This window comes from Salminus brasiliensis, chromosome 16 (genome assembly GCF_030463535.1).
Source record: "Salminus brasiliensis chromosome 16, fSalBra1.hap2, whole genome shotgun sequence".
Classification (NCBI taxonomy): domain Eukaryota; kingdom Metazoa; phylum Chordata; class Actinopteri; order Characiformes; family Bryconidae; genus Salminus; species Salminus brasiliensis.
This window is the reverse complement of record NC_132893.1, coordinates 23,794,487-23,812,111: the sequence shown is the minus strand read 5'-3', so window position 1 is coordinate 23,812,111 and position 17,625 is coordinate 23,794,487. Positions and strand designations below refer to the sequence as shown.

At 41.4% G+C, this 17,625-nt stretch overlaps 1 protein-coding gene across 21 annotated transcripts in view; it reads left to right on the top strand.

The window, feature by feature from the left end:
* dlg2 (discs, large homolog 2 (Drosophila)) overlaps positions 1-17,625 on the top strand; it is a 297,266-nt gene that overhangs the window by 36,588 nt on the left and 243,053 nt on the right. For 20 of the 21 annotated variants that reach the window (XM_072659077.1, XM_072659057.1, XM_072659051.1 and 17 more), the window contains one exon: positions 1,751-1,819. In XM_072659077.1, coding sequence (XP_072515178.1) covers positions 1,751-1,819 — 69 coding nt within the window. Of the gene's footprint in view, positions 1-1,750; positions 1,820-11,015; positions 11,504-17,625 lie in introns of those variants that run through there. The other variant, XM_072659064.1, reaches the window with a different exon arrangement.

Here is a 17,625-nt window from a genome sequence, read left to right as displayed (position 1 = left end):
CAAACATTAATTTATCTTTTAATGGGAAATTTTGACATCAATTGAGAAGACGAGTAAAGCAGAAATGCTCCTAAATGCATTACAAATATTTTTGACCTTGCTCAGTTTATAAAGGGCCAAACAAAAACACACACTGATTAGATTTTCAGTAAGATAGAATGTAATCATAGAATGATTAAATAATGTAATATGACTGTGCTGCTACTAGCGGCAGATCTGACAGGAGACTTTGTAGCGCTCGGGCTAAGAAATGAAACATTACTTGTTGTATCACTCATTGATGGCATCATTACGGCCTCTTGCCTCATTAAAATGTGACTGATTGATCAAAAATGTTTGGAAGCTCTAAGAAACCACTGTTGAATGAAAGCTGTGATTTACTGTGTATGGGACCATTCAAACCATCAAGTGCATTAATCATGAGGATAGTAATGAGCCATGGATGACGAGGCCTCGAAAATGTACGACTTTTTCAAGTTGGTAAACATCACAGAATAACTTGATTATAAGGGGAACTAAGGGGTTTTAGTGAAAATTTATTGTTCAGTAGATGTAGATATTCATTTTTCGAACTGCCGCCAAAGCAACATCGCTGGGCAACCAGTGCACCTCACTGGAGAGAACAAGGCCAGTTGTGCTCCCTCAGGGCCTCGGCTGCCAATAGTTAGCAGCATGATCGGGATTCGAACCAGCGGTTCTCTGAACACGGGGACAGCACCTTTTTTAAAAAAATGTTTTTGTGGCTCTTTGTGGCTCCAAAAACATTCCACTGTTGTTGTGAGATAAGTAGCCCCTTTTCAGGACTATGAAGAAGCCAAGCATGTCTGATCTGCTACATTTCATTTAGAGGAAATGTGAGTTCTCCATGGGTGCATTTTAGTAAAACTACTTAGCATTGCAAAGCTGTGCTCTGCCTCTTGGTGCAGAATTAAATTGAAATGATGCTGTAGGCAGGCCACACTCAGACGTCCCCATAACTGCCATGTTCCCATCAGCAGGCTTTTTTCCTCAATTGTTATGCCTGTCAGATGTCTTCATGGTCATGTAGCAGAGTCAAGTGTTTACCATCATGCACTATCATGCATGCCCAATGAGGTGCTCAGTAATGTCACAGCAACCAGTAGATTGAAGGTTTCCAGTAACAGCCTTTCAACACAGTACCTATTTGAGACTTTAAGCAAATAGTTTGCTGAGAAATGTGCAGACCAAAGTTTGCACGTTGAACGAAATAGCTTTGTACTGACTGCATGCTTAAATCATCACACACTTGCTTCAAGCCATGCTGAGTTGCTAAGTAATCTCAAATAGACTTGCTAATGTGGTTTCTGACACTGCACTCTTACAAAAAATGAGCGCTACAAAAGGTTCTTTGAGCACTGCCATAGAGAAAACAACCCCGCATTCACCCCAATTAACAACGGGTTTTAGTAAAGAACCCCTTAACCAGGCAAAGAACTATTTAAACTCTCAAAGGGCACCATGTGTTGTCATGGCTCCATATAGGACCCCCACCTTCACTAATCAAACACCATAGGACAGCTGCCAGTTCTTAGGACACTGGTAATCCCCCCCATGATAGGCCCAGCACTTAGACAGCTTATAACCTGTGAGCCCCAAGCACTTACATGTAAACAACCAACTGAATTTATTGTAATGATTTTATTCCAGTTTAATGGTAAATCTTTACATTATGTAGAATTTTTTTAAATTTTCTTCACACAGACATACTGTATGTTGTATGTTTGTACAGGTGATGGAGAAGAGCCATGTGGAGCTAAGTGTGGAGGAGTCAGCAGCCGACAGCAACACAAATGCAGAAGTGAGTGTTACTTGCTGGTGTTCACCGGGGGAAGGGGGGCAAAATAAGCACAAAACAGACCCACGCACAACTGTGCTAACACTGGAGTAAAGGCTACTGCATAATCACCACCCTAAGTTATGCACAACACATGCACACATCATTGCTGATAGGTACGTAGAAGGCTTCACACCTTCTCGGAAAACAGCAGATTGTCAGCCTCGGCTGTGTTTACAGTGGAAAAGCCTCTGCAAAGCAATCCGAGATATTTCTCCAGATGCTGTTTTCTTCCTGTTCTCCTTTTTCTGTTTGTGGCTTTTAAAGGAAAAAGAGGCCTTCTTGAGCGTTTTCACTCTATGCAGATGGACATTGTTTGCTGTTAACGGTCAGACAGTTTGGTCTGGCCGTGTGACAGCACACTTTGATTTCAGTTAAGCTAAATGTCCTGAAAATTTGGTGAAATTGAAAGAGGTTCATCGTTCCTTATTTTCAGCTTAATTCCTGTCTGCTCCATCTTTAGAATACAGTTGACTACCAGGTCATTTTGACAGGTGTCTCTGTCCTTGGTAAAATAACAGAAAAACGGTTGACTCAAAGCACACTTAAAATAGGAGCCGATGGGCAGCCACTGAAGAAACAGAAGATGTGGATTGTATAGATTTTATAGGGGAGACCTAGTCTTAGCCTCTATTGTGCATTTACCTGTACCAGTATAGTCAGTTGCATTCTGGTGAACTATCTGACTGTCTGTGTCCGTGTCTATGTCTTGTTTCAACAGAAAACCAAGTTCAAGTGTGTTTTCTCTAATCTTCAGTGGTGAACGGCAGGACAAAAAAAAAAATCCACAATTGCATACATCACATGCCATAGCAGAATATTAGGCTGTGATTGGCCATTTTGCATGTTAGTCAAACTTCTTCTGTCAGAGTTGGCAGCTCTTGGCCATGATACTTCACTTACCTTTAACATTCAACTAAATATCTATTAAATCGAATTCTCATAAGCCCTAAACTCATTACCCCAAACCTAACCCTCCCCCTGGTCTACATTCTAACCTCAACCCCAGTTTCACAAGATAGTTAACAATTCGATTACTGTAGATAATGTATAGAGGGGGCTAAAGTGTACTATCCACATAAATAGAGACCCAATAATACCCTGTCCAAAGCCTTTTATCCTCTTTTTTGTAATGTCAGCACTCATCCGCACTCAGACCTTTAATCTGTGTAAACCACCTCTGGGGCAGAGGATTTTCAATACGGGCTTTTAACAATAGTTTGGAAAAGTGAAGTGTCAGATCACTATAAACCTGCTCTTCATACTAAGGAAGATCCACTTTGATGATCATGATGTTCTAATTCAACTTTTTTCAATGTCAGATCGTTGTAGCTAGAAGTATAAAGAAAAAAAGGTCAGAAGTTACCTCTAGAGCTCCCTAGCCCACACAATTGAATAGCATTGGCGCTAAACTGAATCGTATTAGATCAGTAGTCAATCAAATTGTGTTGAATCAGTACTTGTTTTGCTGTTTCGTTTCTGTATTGTACACTAATCAGCTATAACATAAAACATACTTGGCTAGAGGCATGGATTCCAGAAGACCTCTAAAGGTGTCTAGTTGTATTTGACACTAAGGTGTTTGTAACTGTTCCCTTTAATCTAACAGAAGAATTCTTCAATTTCTCATGACCCTGTCACTGGTACCACTGCATACCGGGAAACACCCGACAAGACCTGTGTGATGCTCTGACTTTATGTCTGCCTATTTATCCTGCTTTTAACGCATCACCTTCAAGAACTGACAGTTTATGTGCTGCCTAATACGTATATCCACCCCATAACACTGTGATGGCTGATTGGTGTATAGGTAACGAGATGCATATCTTATCGTCTGAAAATCGTCTGTTTGTGGGTATTTACTCTACTTAGAAAAGTTCAAAAGAAGGCAAAGTGTTTCCAAACATATTCTCTCCTTTCTTATTTTCTGGTTTCCCTTATTCTCTCCCTTTTCCTTTTTGCTCACTCACACACACTCTAATACACACTCTAATACGCATACTCATACCGAACTCTGGTAATTACTGAACACTAAGCAGCATGTCGTCAGCAGCAGGCCCGTGGAGTGTGCAGAGGCACAAACAAGTGCTGTAGATTTAGAGGAGCATTTCGTCTCGTTTAAACATCTGCCTCTGCACTAACAGCTAGTTGTTTATCTCCTGTCTTGCAGGTGTGGGTGGAACATGTTTTTGCTCTGATGATTATGAAACGAATTCCTTAATTGCAGTCATGCCACAGGCATGGCCACGTGCTGTGTCTAAAGCTCACTTTGTCTTATTTCCTTTTGTTGTTTTTGCAAAAAGACAGTATGTTTGGAGGTTTTGAAAAGCGGTGAATGCTGGTGGATACAGGCATAATGGAATTATGACATAACGTAATATGATAAAGCACAGCTGATGTAAAACACAGGATGACTTTGCCTAGGGAAGACACGAGAATGCTGCATGTTGTGTTTGTGTGTGAGAGAGAGAGAGAGAGGGAGAGGGAGAGAGAGAGAGCGAGATAGAGAATGCACTGTAATTAGTGAGCCGATACACTGTGTGGATCCTAAGAAGTGGCTCGTATTGACACAAAGCCCAGCAGTGTGACTGATGCCTCTGGTTGGGAGGCTGCAGTCTGTGCTATTAGCGTGTTGCTAATGATTGAAGATTGCACTGTGTCTGAACTTGTGTGCATATGTGGGTCTGTCTGTGTGTGTGTGCCTGGATTCTTCTCTGTAGTTCTACTCTTTACTGGAAGGCGTGTGGATCTGCAGTAATTGCCACCTCTCGCCCACACACACTGCTGCAGTGTGAGCAGTGAAGGCATCAGCATTAAGACGCATGCGTACACGCAGATGCACGTGTACAGACACATACAGACGCACATGTCCTTACACACACTACGTAGATTTACGCATGCACACACATACAGTGTGCACACAGTATATTATAGATGCATAGGCAAACACATGAAAACCTTGCTCACGTCAGGTTCATTCAGGTTTGGAAAATAATTTCCCAAATATATGTCAGACTGGGGGCCGAGGTAGAACTTCGGGACCTTGTAGGGATCCTAAAATGCTGTAGTTCTTCTCCTGTCTTGATTCTCCTCCTCGTTTTTCATTACTTTTAATCAATTTTAAATCTGGCACGCTGGAGTTACCCACCCATGTTGTTGACAGAAGCTAAAAAGCAGAAAATGGATGCATGAGAACAGCGATTCGATTCAGAAGAGTGCAATTTAGTTCAAATGTAAAGCCATAATACGATTGGCCAAACAAATCAATATGTTGTTTATGTTTTAGGATTAAACCGGTGAAGGCTAATGTCTCATTTCATATCAGGACCAAACAGCATGAGAACAGTGCACTGAGTGGGATGTACGCTACATGTCCAAATGTTTGTGGACACCCCTTCGTATGAAGGCGTTCAGCTACTTTATACTGTACCCACTGCTGAGACAAATACAGTATACACACACAGCTTGTCTAGTCCTTATAGAGAAGATTATCTGGAGCAGAAAAGCATGGGCTAGGGGTACAAAGGGGTACAAAGCCCCCCAGTATTGAGCTGTGAAGCAGTGGAACTCTACTCTCTAAAAATAGAGAGTTTTGTTCTCCAGTAGTTTTGAGATAAGTTGGGGAGTAAGGAATAAGGTGTATGCAGAGGGCAAAGACACAGGCTGTTAACTACCTATTGAACATGTCTCATGCTAATTTCATTATGAACCTGTTACCTTTTTCTGCTTTGTGAGCATCAATATTGGAAAGTATTGGGAGTATTGGGAAGGCTTAGTTTCTTTATCGCCTGGCATTTCCTAACAAGACTTAGCCCTAACAAGCCCTGATTAAGGCCTGAGACCCTGATAAAAGTTATCTGAAAGTTATCTCATTAAAAACATGCATAGACTTAGGGTGTTTACACACTGGACATTGCCAAGTCTTCAGACTCCTTTATTTCTTAGAAACTTCATTGTGTGATAGGTTTGATTTTGAATAGGTATAATTACTGTTTTTATTCATATCTGTAGTGACAAAGTGAAAATGTGTTCAGAGAGTTCTGAAAATTAATCAGAAATTAAAAACTGAAATCTTGTTTTTATGAAAGTCAGACCCTTTGCTGTGACACACCAGAATGTGTTCAGGTGCATCCCATTTGTTTGAGATGTGTGTAGAACTCAGCTGGAGTCCACCTGTTGCAGTCTGAGCTGATTGAGCACAGTTTAGAAAGACACACCTGAGGGTCCTAAAATTAAACTGCTTTGTTAGGACTAGTCCAGCTGTGCCTAAAGCTTGAAGAGTTCAAGCTAGGTAGGGTCTGTCAGGTCTGTTCTCGGCTTGGGAGGCCAACATCATCATTTTAAATATGGTAAAGTCAGGAAGGCTGTAAAGGGAATGCTGCAGTGGAGTGACATGGCTTAGGAAGCACAGGGCATTCTGTTTTTTTCTGCACCCACCTGTTTTGGGAACTTTTTGGTGGAGTATCACCCTGTACCCTAACTGTTCCACAACGAAGCCAAATACTGTGTGCCTGAACTGCAGCCAAACACCCTGTACTATGGACCTGAAGCAGTGCCAGCTGCTGTAACTACAGTATTCACTACAGGCACTGCCTGTTCAGGTGCGTTTCCTTCCTAAAGGAAACCACAGAGACACACACACACACACACTCAAGAGATCAAGAGTATGTGGTGCCAGGTGTCTCATTCACAGCTGTATGTGTTAGTGAAGTGTCCAGCTGTGTGCTGATAGGGCCTAAAACAAGCTTCCAGTAGAACAGCATGCATCATGCAAGTGAGGACTAGTTTTGAAGCCCTAAAGTCATAATTAATGACTGACATAACAAACGTATGAATTAATTTGTAATTTGAAATGGGTTGTTTCTTACTACTAATCAAAACTTTAAACTTTACACCTGTATCTGAGAATAGATGATATTAGTTATTAGATTTTAAATAGATTTAAAATAATATTACTTCAGTTGTTAATTCATAATTGATATGAATGAATAATTACTTGTATTAATTAATTATTATTTGTTTTAGATTTGTAGGTGTATTTTTTAGTTTTTAGGTGTAGTTTTGCTGTGCAGAACATGCATTCCATTTGTGCTACATTTCTGTTAAAGTTTGACATCAAAACCAATACAGAATTAAATTGTATGCAGAAGTTTGGACACTCCTATTCAGATGAAATATTTAATTATTTGTATTATTATTGTTATTATTATTATTATTATTGCTTCCTTAATGGAACCTAAGTAAATAAGCCCTGTACTTAAATGTGGTAATTCTGCAAATGTATTTGCTGACAGTAACCTATTGGACAAAAATAGTATATAAAATAGTGCATATTCTTTGTACATTCAATAAGTTATAATAAATAAACAAGTAAGGGTGTATTAAATACTTTAAAATGTTGGACTTGATAACTTATTTTCACTTAGAAAAAGCAACAAAACATGGAATCTGGATACCTCAACTTTTACAATACAACATAAAGCATTCTACAGAATTGTTGATCATATTAGAAAACAGATGACATTATTTTTGCTTTTGTGGCATGAAACCATTAATGCAGCAAGGCTAATTACTCACTAAGGCATTATTTAGTAACTACAGGGACTTCTATATACTGGTGGGGTTATTCTTTGGTAATAAAAGTTCCACTGCTGGTGGGCTGTAGGCTGTTTAAGGGGTTATTTTTTTGCCCTTGTTTAACCCATAGTGAGTTGTGGTATTTGCATTTCTCCCTCTGCTTACATTTTGAAGAGGGCATAAGCAGTGCTGTGTTTGCTGGCTAGCGATGCTTGTAGACTTCCTCTAATTATGGTAAGCTAAGCTGCCTGTCGCTGGCAAACTGCATGCAGAAACAGAAAAACAGTAATTCAGCCTACTCTGGGTTTAACTAACAGGATGTTGAAGTATCTGTTTTGCTGTGGGGTTGGTTTCATTTCAGAGTTTCAGTGTACAGTGTCTGAAACCAATGAGAGTTATAGGACTTTGGCGAACAGATTAGTTCCTCTTACTCGGAATGCAGTCGATCAGTCAAGATGCTGTATGAGTCTGAACATATTTGCGTCTTTAGTTTTGCACTTTCGGCTTATGTAACTATCAAGTAATGGATGCTTATAGCCCATAAATGAAATTCAGGCTTCAGGATGTTCAGTACTACTGTTTTTATTTACTGTTTTAGTATTTTCATCAAAGTGAAATGCGACATGCGATGCCAGTGAGTGACCATTTAGGCATGTGCATATTTAACCTCCTTGAACTATGCCTTTCGAAAATTGTGTGAAACATGTAGCATGCTGTCTCACTGTTCTGTGGGAGTCTGTGGTCTGAAGGAAGTTAAAACATTCTCCATAATGTGATCACTTAAAGCGGCTTCCCAATCCATCTGCTGAACGGCTTAGCGTGTGTGTGTGTGTGTGTGTGTGTGTGTGTGTGTGTGTGTGTGTGTGTGTGTGTGTGTGTGTGCTGTGCGCGTTTGTGTGGAGTGGCCATCGCACGGCTAGCTCCCTGTGGCTGAGTGCAGGAATGAAAGCGGTGATAAAAGTTCTGTTTCGGGATGAGCTGGAGGTGGGACTGGTCGAACACATTGCGTCTAGACAGCAGGTAGGAAGCTGGGAAAAGCCTAGGACATGGTCTGCCTAGGACATGTATCTGAAGGTGTATACAAGGGCTCCTCGGGACGCTCAGCTGGGCTGTATGTGTTCAGATTACTATCGTAATATATTATTTAATTGTATCTCTTACCCTTTTCTTTTATTTGTCATACTTTCATGATGAATAGACCAATAGAAATGTTCCAAAAGTACTTACTACATTGACAAATAAATACATAAATATTACATTGACATCCATTGAATGTGAAGAAGGTTTTTCCCTTCTCCTTTAAAGTTACTATTTTGAAGATAATTTTTGTGTGACAGCAACTTGTCTTGTCCTTTTATATGACAATATTTGACCAAACCAATCTCAAGATCTTTTTGCTTAGTTTAATTAACCCCTGCCCGTCTACTATGTGTAGCGGCATGGAGCGATATAGGAATCCTGGGCCAGTGGGGATAACCAATATTTTTGCATGCCCATATGTACACATTTGATGCCAGTGATGTACAAAAATACAAATATGTTTACAACCAGTGGAAATTTAGAATAGATCCACTTCAGCCAACCCCATGAAGGTGTAACGTTGCAAAATGCATACAATGCACAAGAATTTTAACACAGCAGCCCTATGTCACCAAACTGTTCTGCTCTTCCAGAAAACATGCAGTTTAAACAGTTATCCAGCCAGCATCTTCAGTCTGAAATCATTGGGAAACCTTTACTGTCATTAGCTCATGATCTCATAAGGATACCTCAAGCAGATTGCTTAATTTGATGGAGGGGGGTTCCTATGCCCTGGCCCTGATGGCCAGTTTGTCCAATGGTGAATGAGCAGCATACAACATTGCCTCTTTCAGTCTCTAGTTCTCTGTGTTGCAATGATCAGATTAGAGGCTTTTTTTCATGGGGGATTTTTGGGCTCTTAATTTAGCTCCAGAGTGCAGCAGAGTGCTCTTTTTGACTGAGAATGAGCTAACCTAGAGAGAGAGAGAAAGAGAGAGAGAGAGAGAGAGAGGAGAGTGAGGGGGAATGCAGAATTAGCCCACCTCAGTATGATTCATGCTTGAAGCCTTAGAGGTCTGCAAAATATATATGTGTGTATATGTATATATGTGTGTGTGTGTGTGTGTGTGTGTGTGTGTGTGTGTGGAAAGGGCTCCCTCGATCTTGAGGAGTTCTCTCTCAACACACACTAAAATCAAATCAACTTTGTCTGTAAATTCAGAACCATTGCAGATGCGAGGTTGTAGTACATGCTCATTTGACTTCTTCTCCCCTTTGCCACGTCACTCTAAGCAGTTTGACAGTTCTGCTCAGGATACAGGTATGTTGTTCCACTGCTCGCGTAGTTCAGCCTAAAATCTCTAAAACAGATCTTTTTTTTTCTTGAGCAATCTCAAGGGCAAGCATACCCTGTTAAGACGGTCTGTGAAATCTGTTTTAGCGGCACAATGGGCTCTGTAGGAGATCCACTCCCAGGCATTGATTTCTCTGCAGAGCTAAAACGATTTTCAACCTGGTATAACAAAGCGAAGAATCTTAAAGAGCCCGTATCCTACATTTTTCTTGTGACCCCCTTCCCCTGCAATCCACTTGTAGCATTGTGTGTTTTTTTTAAAAAAGAGCTATAGTTGATTTTGCATGGCTCTTTTCCAGCTCTTCTTTTCTTCTAGAATTAAAAAATATGTTTTTGTTTCTGTACCTTTAAAGCAGATACACTATTTGGACAAAAGTATTGAGACACACCTCTTAGTCATTGACCTCAAGTGTTTCATTTCAGTCCAGATGTATAAAATCAAGCACCTTGCCATGCAGTCTGCTATTACATACATTAGTGAAAGAATGGGTCGTCCTAAAGAGCTCACTGATTCCAGCGTGGTGCTGTAGTAGGATGCCACCGTTGCAACAAGTCAGTAGGTGAAATTTCTTTCCTCCTAGATATTCCTTGATTAACTGTGAGTGGCATAATTGAAAAGTGTTTAGGACCCACAGCAACTTAGACAACAACGAAGTGTTGTAAAATTACAGAGCAGGGTCGCCGAGTGCTGAGGCGCATAGTGCCTAAAAGTAGCCAACGCTCTGCTGACTCAGTAACCTGCTTGTTAGAGGTTACCAGAGATATTTTACTTACGACTATGGATGTAGAATGGGGTGGCATAAACGCTCCTGTAGGTGTAGTGTGTAATTGTCCCAATACTTTTGTCTGTGTAACTTTAAGTTTGAGCTTAATTCCTCATCTAGAGCCAGGAAGGGCCAGGGAACTGTCAGGAACAGCATGTCATTTAATTGTACCACTACAACCCAACATTTGTGACTTAAAGCCTTCTCAAAATAGTAAAAGCTGTTACTGCAGAAAGGTGGGACAAATACCACTTTAGTTAGTGCCCTTTATTTCAGAACAATGCAGTATTTTCCCAAGATATGGGCCCTTTAACACTCACAAACATGCATACACACACACACAGATGCAAATCTCCAGGGGCAGAGCACATGGGATGCTGCTGCTGCTGCTGCTGTTGTTGTGAGAGGCGAGAGCAGGCTTGTGAGAGAGCAGCTTCTCTACGTGCAGTCGGCTGCTCTGGAGGAGGCGGGATGCTGTGCGCTTTGAGCAGCAGCAGCAGCAGCATCCTCTTCCTCTCTCTCTTTCTCTCCCTCTCTCTCTCTCTCTCTCTCTCTCTCTCTCTCTCTCTCCCCCAATCTCTCCCACTCTCTCTCTCCAGTTCTGTGTCTGAAAGGCGGCCGTCCTGCACGGCCGTGGTCAGCCTGAGCTGTGGTGCGCGCTCCTGCTAGAATCATGCATGCTTCCGCTGCTGCTGTTGCACGTAGCTGTGTGGAGGAGCGCTCCAGTCTCTGGCAGCCTGCTGGGCTCCATTTACGCTAGCTTCTCTCTGTGCCTTAGCCTCGCTCTCCTATCCTTTCTGCTTTTTATTTATTTTATTTTTTTTACTCTCCTTTTCACCTCCCTCCATTCTGGCTCAGTTATTGGCGATGAATGGAAATCTCGACTGAGCTTTTCAGCTCATAATGGATTGCCTGTGTATCGTCACAACTAAGGTAAGGAACGACATGAGAGAGGGAGAGAGCAAGAAGCAGCAGGAATGAGAGTGAGTGAGTGAGTGAGGAACTGAGTGAGGCAGCGAGTGATGCAGAGTGAGAGTGAGGGAAGAAGCTCTTTGTGATCTAGCAGGGTGTGTTTGCTCTGTTTGTTCTGCATGTGAAGCCGTTTTCTGCCTGGTACTCTCCCCTTATATTGTACTGTGCTTCTGTATGGGTGTGTATGAACGTGAGCTCATATCTGCTGGTGTATTCCGCATTCAGCTACATTCTCTGCCGTTGACTCACATCAGCAGAGCTCTGACTTGAAGAACTTGTGAGAAACTTCAGCGGTTCTTCTGGCGATCATCAGATGCTAGTTTGGTCTCCTAAGCGGAGAGCTCTTGTAAGCAGCATGTTATGAAGAACCTTCAGCTTTTTTTCTTCTTGATTTCACTCTTGCTGGATGTTTTAGTTGATCCCAGGGTGCTCTTTCAGCTGTTCCTCCATACCCAGCACTGTAGGTGTGTGTTCATGTGTGTAGATGTGATTAGATGAGGAGCTGTGGCTGACTTTTTCCAACAGCGTGTGTTTCATTCAAGTGTACAGTGTGATGGATGGGATACAAGCTCATTCATTCAGAGCGAGAGTGCTTAATACCTGCTGGCTATTACCGGAGTGTCTCTCTCTCCTTCGCGCTCTCTCTATCTGCCGTTCTCATTTCTCTCATGATTACCTCCCCCCCGAGACCTCAAAATCTGAATACACACTTTTGTTAGCTGTGTATTAAGAATTCCCACTGATGCCAACATACCGTATCCTAGGTCTGCGCTGCACATTCCAAATGTGCCGCTGCTGAAGCTGAAAGGAATTACTAATGTTGTGTTTTTTTTTTTTTTAACAACGCTTGTACTGCAGCGCGGCTCTCTGTCTCTCTCGCTCTCTCTGTAAAACCTCAGCCATGTTGTCGGAGATAGTGGATGTACGATAGGTTCGGTGGCCTCAGCTTTCAGGGTGTGTTAAGTAGATGGTGTTGCAGCGCTTTCACCCGTGAGCCCTGCTCTTGGCTGTTTGGTGGAGTGGCTGTGTGGAGGAACGGATGGATTCACCCGAGTGAGATGTGCACAGTGATGAGCTCATCCATAACCTGCAGAACTGTCTTCTGCTAGGTTCCCGTACCTCCTAGCTGTGTGGAACCGAACCACGAGATACCGTCGTGCGCATCTGCTCAGCCGGCCAGCTGCAGAACTGATTCAGAATGTGCCTGCCTGGACATGGAGAGAGAGAGAGAGAGGGAGGGTAGGAGTTCAGATGCAGAGGCGTACAGGCAGCCTCAAGCATGCTTACTTCTCTCTGAAAGAAAGCTATGATCATTGCCTTGGAAACAAACAGAAGAGGTGGATTTGACATTGCATAATGTGCAAATTGCATTTGGAATATTATCTGTGCTGTGAAATCAGCAGAGCTAGTTTGTGATAAACCTTCATGCTATTTTGCCACTAGTGCTACATTATTACTGTAGCAGCTAAGGTTCTGCAGAATACTAGTGTAGTATAGTTGTAATATACATATATTCAAAATGAATTGGTGAACCAATGATGGAACACGATTAAAGACTGATGAATTATTTAGACTGATTAGTACATTGGGCCCTTGATACATGATTCAGATTGAACTGATGACTGTGCAGGATAATCATAGCACAAAACAACAGAAAACGTTGATTGGTTAAAGGGCTTATTTGTGTATTGCTGCATTCTTTAATTTCAGTTAATCGCAAAGGCTAATATTACACTTAAAATTGTACAAATGCACATTGACAATTGAATCATATTGGCAGCAGTAGATTATAAATATCTGCACCATACAGCAAATTTGCCATTGTTAAATCAACACACTGAGTGTAAACTGAACTATGTGAGTGTTGATTTAACACTGGAAAGAGACATTTGATTTGCCCAATATATCGTAGCTGTCATGCAAACAAACCTTGTATTTCCATTTTTCACTTTTTGACATAATGTCAATCTGGCTGTTGTCCCTTACATTGAGTCCACATTTCATGATAAAAGGACCAAAAGAAATGCTCCAGAATGACTTGTAATTAAATCTTTTTACACTGACTTCCATAAAAAAATAAGAATTTCTCCTTTTGTAAAGTACACAGATCAACCATGACATTAAAACCACTTAAGTAAAGTGAATAACATTGACGATCTTGTTTCATTGGCAGCTGTCAAGTGGTGGGATATTCATATTGGGCAGCATGTGAACAGTTCCTGAAGGTGAAGGGTTGTTAGCAGGACAAATTGGAAGGTATAAGAATCTAAAGTACTTGGTCAGGTCTTGTTGAGCATTCCCAGTATGCAGTGTTCCAAGTAAGCTGAACCAGTGACAAAATTATGGGCACTCAAAAGTAATATACATATATTCAAAATTAATTGGTGAACCAATGATGGAACATGATTAAAGACTGATGTGAAATATTTAGACTGATTTGTACATTGGTCTCTTGATACATGATTCAGATTGAACTGATTGTTCAGGACAATCATAGCACAAAACAACGGAAAATGTTGAATGGTTAAAGGGCTTATTTGTGTATTGCTGCATTTTTTAATTTCAGAGTGTTCCAAGTAAGCTGAACCAGTGACAGAATCATGGGCACTCAAGAGCCATTGATGTATGTGAGGAGCAAAGGCTATCCCATCTGGTCTGATCCCACAGTGAAAAGCGGAGCTATTGTAGTGCAAATTGCTGAAATAATGTCAAGGCTGGATTTATGTCTTTTGAAGACCATGTCTGGATGGGTTAAAGCTGTTTTGGTAGCACAAAGAGGATAAGGAGGATATTTATTGTTCTCCAGAACTGTAGAATGTCTGCTTGGTGATCTATTCTTAGTCCAGCAGTGCAGCTGAGGTGTTTACAAACTCCAGCAGCACTGCTGTGTCTGGCCAGCACAACACACACGAACACACCACCACCATGTCAGAGGTCCTCTGGGGTCCTGACCACTAAATAACAGGGTAAAAGGAGATTAGCAAAGTATGCAGGAAAATAAATTAATTTTTTAGAAAAATAATTATAGTCTGTAATTATAGAATTACAAAGTGCTTCTATATGGTAAGTCACTATGTATATTTTTCTCATAAATCTGTGCATTCTTAGTATATTGTGCAGCTCTGTAACAATATTTCCTATGTCTTTCATCCCTCCAGACATAAGTGAGCATTCAGTATCACTGGAAGCACTTCAAGTAATTATACTGCTTAAAACAGCAATGGCTTCTTTGTTGGCCTATCACTATACACAGACAGTGTCTATGAAGGGCTGCGTTTATAGCAAAATACTATGTATTTTTTAACAGCATGGCCATTTCTAGGTTGTTCAGTCTAGATGTCAAGTATAGCCGAACTTTCAGCTTTACTGAGGGGATGTGGTTTCACCGGTGCAAGCAAGAATTCTATTTTGACGAGTGTTGTAGAAACTAAAGATTTTCTGTCGGCCACAGTGGGTTTTTCACTGAGACTGAAGTGTTCAGACTTCCTATATTCTGTTAGTTCTGTCTCAGAGTTTCATCTGACCCTGACGTCTGCGTAGTCTCCTCTATCTCTGGCTTTCTTCTCTGTGCATGTTTTTCTTCTGGTCCATTCACATTTCGTTTAGAAGGCTTTTTTATTGGCGAAGCCCAATTCAGTCAGTTTAAAGTGGATGAATCATCGTTCATGTGGTTTCTTCTGACATGTCGAGGAAGGCATTTGACAGAGCCAAGTCAGCTTTACACACACACACACACACACACACACACGTGTGTGCACGCATACACATACAGAGACCCAATCAACTCAAGAGCTTCTGCAAACAGTGCAAGACGATAAACAACTCTTTGTGGCAAACAGGGAGCTATCCTGTTCCCAACTAATGCAGTAAAAAAGACTCTGATAAGACAAACTGTAATGACTTTGTGCAGCTCTGGAAAGCTCTGCTCTGCCCCCGTACAGGCAACCCACTGGAGGAGGGAATGATATTTATCTAGAGAGAGAGAGAGGGAGGTAGAGGGGACCCAGAGGAGAGCGAGGAATCTACAGATGGAAAGAACAGAAGCATTTTAAGTGATGTTGCAGGGCTGCAGTGTGAGATCATGTTCTCTCTCTGTTTATTCTTTACTCTCGATTTCTCTATTTTCCAATGTACATCTTAGTTGCATCCACACTCACTGGGTATCTTGACAGGTACCCCTGCTGTGTAGGTCCACATTTGTGAATGCAAAGGAAGCACCACAGGACCACCACTGACCAAGTATGATTTGGTAACAGCAGCAGATGAGTCATTGCAAATTTTAAGGTGCACCTTTATGGTAGGGCTACTTGATACAATGTCCAAGAAGTACCTGATAAGATCTATGAGTCTATGAATCTGGGTACAAGGTATGTTGTCTGTGTTTAAGAACAGCGCCCACTTTCCAAGATTCATTGATTCGCAGCAGTGTTTAGCAGATTGCTTTCTTCTCTAACGGATCTGTTTTGAATGCATGACAACACAGAGCCAGTGTAAACAGAGTGCAGACAGTGTGACTCTGTAGACAGAGTCATACGTGCTGTAACAGCTTTTGTTTGAATGGAGGAGGGGTACTGTACAACAGTGAATACAGTTCATAGAGGCATATCCAGACTTAATCAAAGCCAATGGTGTCTGTGCAAAGTATTTATTATGCAATAAAGCATCGAGGGGGGCTCTGCAGGGTGGCAGCTTAAAAGGGTATATACACTGACCAGCCATAACATTAGCACCAACTTTCTAATATTGATTGCCACCACAACAGATCTGAGCATTTGAGACATGGACTCCTGAAGTTGTCTCGTGGTATCTGGCACTAAGACGTTGGCAGCAGATCCTGTAAGTCCTGCAAGTTGTGAGGTGGGACCTTCACCTTTAGGTGCCCATGACCCTGTTGCCAGTTCACAGGTTGTCCTTTTATTGGAGCACTTTTGGTAGGTGCTGCATACCAGAAAAACTCCAAAGACCTGCTTAACATTTCGGGGATGTTCTGACCCAGTGGTCTAGCCATTGCAGTTGTCAAAGTGGCTCGGATCCTTATGCTTGCCCATCTTTACTGCTTCTAACACATCACCTGCAAGCACACATACAATGTTCATTTGCTGCCTAATATATCCCACACCTTGACAGATGCCACTGTAGATGAAGAGAATGTTTTTAACTTTGCCTGTCGCCAGTTGGTGCATATGTACATTTTTTTTAAAGAGCTGTTATTTTTTACTTTTGTAATGATGATTACTTTCCAAAATGTCAATGCAGCCCCATCCCTAGTCCTGGTAATAAACTGTTCCTTGTTATGTGAGGACACTGCTGTGTGTAAACAGACCAATGAAAATAGAGGAATTAAGCGATAAGCTACAATTTGGAGATTAAATTCTGCTGTGTTGTTTTCTGCCCATCACTGTTTAATGTAGACACCCGTAAATGTCAGTAATAGCAATAGTATTAATTCTTATGACTGCACCACTTCCTGATAATAGAGATGAGATTAATGAAGATGATTAGGAATTAGCAAAGCACTGGAAGTGCAGTATTTGATCATGTTTTAGTTAACATTGCCATCTATACTAAGACTGTTGCTTATCAGGCAGAAAACATGAATGAAAGATTTTAAAATATGTATCTAGAGGGCCCCAAAATAACTAACCAGTGCCCCTTCCCCTGACCAAATCAGCACTACATATACAGAAGGTGTATGTCCAGAGTTGATCAGAACAGGTTGGTTCACTACATAAATCTGTACTGTACAAAATCTCTACTGTATAATAAATAGATATTGTCCCTCTAGTAAAATTGAGTAAAGTTGCCCAGATTTCAGTATGTCTTGCTTGTGTTTTGCTCAACATTCAGGCCTTTAATTCAGCCCTTTCTTTATTCTTCATCCGTGCCTGAACTGTATATTCTGTGGCTGCTCTCTCCTGCTTATGCTCTGGCCTCCAACAGAACCCAGACAAAAATCTCATTATCATAATGAGCCTGGGTTTCCAGACTTGGAAAGCGGCGGCCAGGATCTGCAGGTTCAACAGCGAGGGAATGTGAGAGTGATTCTCCTTCTGAGAAATGAGGGAGAGCATTAGCTGAGCACT